The sequence below is a fragment of the Hermetia illucens genome, chromosome 6 (assembly GCF_905115235.1).
Source record: "Hermetia illucens chromosome 6, iHerIll2.2.curated.20191125, whole genome shotgun sequence".
Taxonomy (NCBI): domain Eukaryota; kingdom Metazoa; phylum Arthropoda; class Insecta; order Diptera; family Stratiomyidae; genus Hermetia; species Hermetia illucens.
In genome coordinates this window covers 52,442,639-52,448,597 of record NC_051854.1, presented here as the reverse complement: position 1 = coordinate 52,448,597, position 5,959 = coordinate 52,442,639, and the positions used below count along the sequence as shown (strand labels likewise).

General features: G+C 44.3%; 1 protein-coding gene across 1 annotated transcript; it reads left to right on the top strand.

Annotated features, from left to right (window-relative positions):
- The first annotated feature begins 2,428 nt into the window (after positions 1–2,428).
- LOC119660013 lies at positions 2,429–4,684 on the top strand. Its single transcript, XM_038068392.1, has one exon. It carries the CDS (start codon positions 2,429–2,431, stop codon positions 4,682–4,684), a length of 2,256 nt encoding a protein of 751 aa, XP_037924320.1.
- The last annotated feature ends 1,275 nt before the right edge of the window (positions 4,685–5,959 follow it).

Here is a 5,959-nt window from a genome sequence, read left to right as displayed (position 1 = left end):
AAAGACCCCTTTTTTCCTTTTTGGGGCCTATTGATTCTGCAAAACTTACTTTTCTTTTTCTCGCACTCGCTTATTTGATCGAAGGCCGATGACCTTGTGCTTTGGTCTCACTTGGGTCGCTTTTGACACTGTTGGCGCTGGGATGTCCGGCTTTTCCTTAGATTTTCTTACTTCTTCCTGCGACCTATTGTAAAGCACCTTGATGACTCTCACCATGTTCTTAATGGCTTGGTGCACGTTGTGCTTGTGCAGTCGACTCAGCTGTGAATGAGTACCTGAGTCAAATCAGGGTAATAATCTCGGGCGAGCGCAATGCTGACATTGCCTCCTAGTGTACCGTTACGGTCTTGAATGAAGTGCTCTAACACACTTCAAGGCCCTGATCCAACATGGATTGTTGCGCCAACGATTATTATTATTATTAATCTCTTTTCAACCCATCATTCTTTACCTTTGCAATTGGTGTTCTTGGCAGAGTTGTGTTTCGTTTGAACACCCCCTTCCCCAAATCTAAAACACTTGTAGCATTAGATGCCACGGTGGTTAAGTTGACCACCACCGAGGCACTGCGGTCGAGGGATATCGACGGCCGGGAGCCCGCTTGCTCACTCCCAAAAGCCGCCGGTATTCGCCCTTTCAATTCGTCCATGTTGGTTTTATTTTCTGGGTGTCCTTCTCATAGCCATTTTGATCCATGCACCAGAGATGAGGATACACTAGCCCATGCACAGTCAGAAAAGAAAAGTACATGAACACATATTTACATATCAATAGGTATGCCCTTATCCGCCATCTGGGATTGCGTCTGATGGGAGATCTGGCAGCTCCTCACAGGCCCGTCTGTCTATCTCTCTGTATGTCACACGCACTTTTCTCAAAAACCGCTATTCCGATTGACACGAAATTTGGTGAGAAGTTGGGAACTGTGAACGCCCAGACATGCAGTGAATGATGGGGGTGGGGGTGGCGGGGTCACCATACATGCAAAAGGGGGGTGTAAAATTTTTTGTCACCGAATATAGTTATGTGGGGTATCAAATGAAAGGTCTTGATTAGTACTTTTCGAAGCCGTTTTTATTTTTGAGATTTGTTAGAAAGGCGAGGAGTGGAAGGGGTGAAAAGTGATGATTTCTTTAACGGACCCATTCTCAGAAACTAATTAACCGAAAAATCTGAAAAAAATCATGAAACTGCCCTTATATGGTGTCCAGGCCTCCATTACGATCAGTTAATTCAGAAAATTTTACTGACTTCCAAATAAGGTGCAAGCTGGGGCGGAGTTCAGAAGAACATCGACTCTCGACCAATTCTTCTACGGACTTGGAACTATCGCGCTACAAATATGTGGTCGAATCAAACACAGGAACTTCAGCTCTACCAAATAGTCCAGCTCTTCATATGCGATAAGATCATCTTCTTGACGACCTTTCATTTCATTTATTTATTGATTGTTAATTAATTCTCCTCATATTATCTTTCGAAATAAATTTCGAGTGTTGTAAAACCTTGCTGCGCCACAAGTTAATAATAGTATTGTTTAGAATATAATCAGAATAAGTCTTTTTAAGAAATATAACACATACTTTATCTAGAGTATAATATAAACTCGCAATAATTGCATGCAAGGTATTAGTTTCGATTGTCAACAACGATGGTAAAGAACTCGCGTTAAAATGTATTGAACAAAATCAGCTAAAAATACATTGCATGAGAAATTGGTTGACATAGCGTTTTTTTTTGTAATATTCGTACGGTTTTTTAGTCTACTAAGAATTTTACCTGTAAGCAAAAATTGTGTATATAATAAGTGTTCAAATGCAATAAAATTTCAATATGGTTCAAGTACACAAGCCTTTAATTTGTTTAAAGCTTAGGTGAGACTGCCTAAGCACTTGGCCATATTCAGTTTGATTTTTTTAGAAAAGTCAACATTTTCTGGTCCGTCGAGCCGGATACTGGACGAGTTGGAGAAATTGTTCTCTACCGCAATCTTTGCACTCAATATTTTCCACCGTGTAAATTGAGCAAATCAATTTGGTGCAAAAGAGTGGCAAGACTCCGGTGCTAGAGAGCTTAAAAGTACCCATCCGTCAGTATCCTTGTAGATCCGTGACGTCACAAGATGACCAAGGAGGTGATCTTAGTACAGCGGGATAATTTCGCCAGTCTGAACAGACTGAGCCGAAATCATTTGAAGGACAGCAAGGAGAGGCATTCCCTTGGCTATTTCCAAGCCAGAACACAACATCTGGAGGAACTGTGACAGGCTTGCCAGGAACGACATGGAGCAGTCCTGGATGACCTTTCAGGAGATTCCAGTAATCAAAAGTCCTACTTGGAAGAGTATGAGAGCGCCGAAGAAACGTATTTGGATTTGCTTACTTGTTTCAAGTCGGGCTTGGCGGCATACCAGCCAATCACGCAACATATGAACAGCAGCGGTTCAGCGGCGACGAACCGGGTGCAATTGGAACGATTGACTATCCCGAAGTTTGATGGGAAATACAGTCAGTGGCGCATGTTCAATGACATGTTCAATTCGTTAATTCACTGCAACGAGACGCTGTCTGCGGTTGAAAAGATGCAGTACTTGAAAACTCATGTTCAAGGTGATGCTGCAAGAGTCATTCAAGATCTCGATGTGAACAACGAAAATTACGAGGCAGCAAGGCACATGCTGCGAGAACGGTATGACAACAAGCGAGCCATGGCATGGAATTACTTGCACAAGTTCCACAACTTGCCAATGGCAAAGGAAGATTCTGATTCCTCTATCAAACGAGTAATGGACGCCACCGCAGAGTTCATCGCTAATATAAATAACATCGGCGTCAACACTGAGCATTGGGACTTATTGGTCATTTTCGAAACAACTCAGAAATTGGACCAACAATCTCGACGATTATGGGAGGCATCACTGGGTGCTAATGCAGAGTTACTCACCTTGAAATCGTTTTTGGAGTTCCTGACGAGTCGGTTCAGGGCACTCGAGGCGTTGAACATTCCTCGGAAAACTTCTAAGGTTGACTCACTGACGACTACAACGACAAAGGCATGCAGCATTTGCACCAAGGACCACTACGTGAATCAGTGCGACAAGTTCAGAGAGATGGACGAGCAACAACGGAAAAATGACGCAAGAAAGCAAAACTTGTGCTTTAACTGCTTGAGGAAGGGACATGGCGTCAACCAATGCCCCTCGAGTGGCAGGTGCCGGACATGTTCGAAGAAGCACCATTCGTTACTATATAACAGTCAAATCACAAGCATTTCAAAAAAATTGACAGTCGATGCTAAACCGTTCATCCCGACTACCCAAGCGTTGTTGGCTGGGGATGGAACGCTGGATCAAACAGTACTACTCGGAACCGCTCGAGTTGATGTACAGAGTGTTTCGGGCGAATTTGTGACTTTGAGAGCTTTAATAGATTCTGGGTCGCAAAGGAGTTTCATCACGGAATCAGCGGTTCAATTGCTTGGTCTACGAAGGCGATTCTCAAAGATACATATATGCGGAGTCGGAGCAGGTACAAGACTGCAGAGCAGAGGCAGTGTGGAGTTAGTGATCAAGGCAAAGTATGGAGACTTCACAACCAATGTGTCAACTTTAGTACTACCGACCATAACGAACTTGCATTCGTCAACCGAAACCCCAGTCAAGCTACCAGCGGGACTATCAGTCAAAAAATTAGCTGATCCCCAATGCGGAACTCCAGGGCGAATCGACATTCTGCTTGGAGCAGACACCTACAACGAGATCGTGTTAGCAGGGTTCAAAAGGGGATCTCCTTGTGCAGTGAATACCAGATTTGGCTGGATTTTACTCGGTCCGATTTCTGCTCGAAACAATCAAGAGGGAATATTGACATTTATCGCTACTGAAGACAGCACGGATAGGCTGGTCAAGAGGTTTTGGGAACAGCCGGTAACAAGGGACGAGCAGGCAGCTATGGAATGGTATCAGCAGACCACCAGGAGGGACGAATCTGGCAGATACATTGTTCGGCTCCCGTTTAAGCAAAATGCGGATCCCGGAAAAACTGTGTGCAACTCGCAGCAAAAGGCGTATATTCGTTTCTCGCAATTGGAAAAACGATTGAACAACGACGATGACTTAAGGAATCAATATGTAGCATTCATGGAGGAATACCTTGAGCTAGGCCACATGGTGGAAGTGCCAGTCGCAGATAAGTTTACAAAACAGACATATTACTTGCCTCACCATGCCGTACGCAAGGATGACAGTACCACCACAAAGCTTCGAGTCGTTTTCAATGCGTCTCAAGCAACACCAACAGGCAAGTCACTCAACGATATCTTGCTCGTCGGTCCCAACATTCAGAATAGCATCACTCATGTATTGATGAGATGGAGAACGCATCGATACCTGATAGCAGCTGACATAGAAAAGATGTACCGACAGATAAGTATACATCCTCAGGATCAGGACTATCAACGAATCCTGTGGCGAAGTCATCCATCCGAACCGATTAAACATTTTAAGTTAACAACAGTTACATATGGCACGGCCAGCGCCCCGTACTTGGCGATGCGCACTTTGCATCAGCTATCGGATGACGAAAGGATGCACTATCCAAAAGCGTGTCGAGCCATTAAAGAAGACTTTTATGTGGACGATGTCCTAACAGGCGGAGATACAATCAAGGAAACGCAAACCTTATAGCAAGACCTTATCAAAGTGCTACAAAAGGGAGGGTTTAAATTAAGGAAATGGGCAGCAAATCACGATAGTCTGTTGGAGTCAATTCCTGTTTCCGATAGAGAAGCGAACCCACCGTTAAGCATCGACAAGGAAGATCACATCAAGACGCTAGGACTACGATGGCATCCAGCAAGGGATTGCTTCTTCTTCAAGGTTACCTTAGAGGAGATCACAGGTACTCACGAAACGACAATTGCTTTCTGAGGTAGCCAAATTATTCGATCCAATGGGATGGTTGCAGCCGTGTATTGTCGTAGGGAAAATAATGATGCAGCAGTTATGGTTACAACACAGAACCTGGGATGAACCAATCACAGAAGAACTTGATGCGAAATGGCGAAACTTCCGTTCACAGTTGCCGGTTCTCCAGGAAATTACTATTCCAAGGTGGCTACACTGTAGTGATACTGTAACTATTCAAGTCCATGGATTTTGTGACGCCTCAGAAGCAGCATATGCGGCAGTCATCTATGTACGCATTGAGGAACGTGACGGTTCCACAACTGTTCAACTCATAACGTCGAAGTCCAAAGTCGCACCGTTAAAGGTCCAATCGATTCCACGGTTGGAGCTGTGCAGCGCTGCGCTCTTGTGCGACCTGATGTCAACTACGTTAGAAGCCCATGGTTGGAAGGATGTCATCCCCTATTATTGGACAGATTCGATGATCGTACTATAATGGCTCCAAAGTCCAGCAGCTAAATGGAAAGTGTTTATCGCCAATAGAGTCAGCCACATTCATTCCTCCTCCGATTCCAAACAATGGCGACATATAAATAGCAAAGCAAACCCGGCAGATGTCGCATCCCGTGGAATTTTCCCTAACTTTTTAAAAAATCATGTACAGTGGTGGAACGGCCCGGACTGGTTAAAGGAACATCAACACAAATGGCCGAAATCCAGATTCATATGCAACAAAGCAGTCACCAATTTAGAAGTACGACAAAAGGCAGCATGCTTCACAACTATTAAGGCAGAAGAAAAGGAGAGTTTAACGCAACGATTCTCATCATTCACGAAACTCGTAAGAGTCATCGCTTACTGCAGAAGATGGAGGTCTAACTCTCACAACCCATTTTTAAAGTCAGATGAGCTCCGACAAGCGGAAACCGCTCTCATTAGGATGATTCAGCGAGAGGCATTTGCAGATGATATCAGTCTACTCAACACCAACAAACCCTTGGCCAAGACTAGTTCGCTGATTAGGTTAACACCGTTCCTCGATTCAGACCAGAT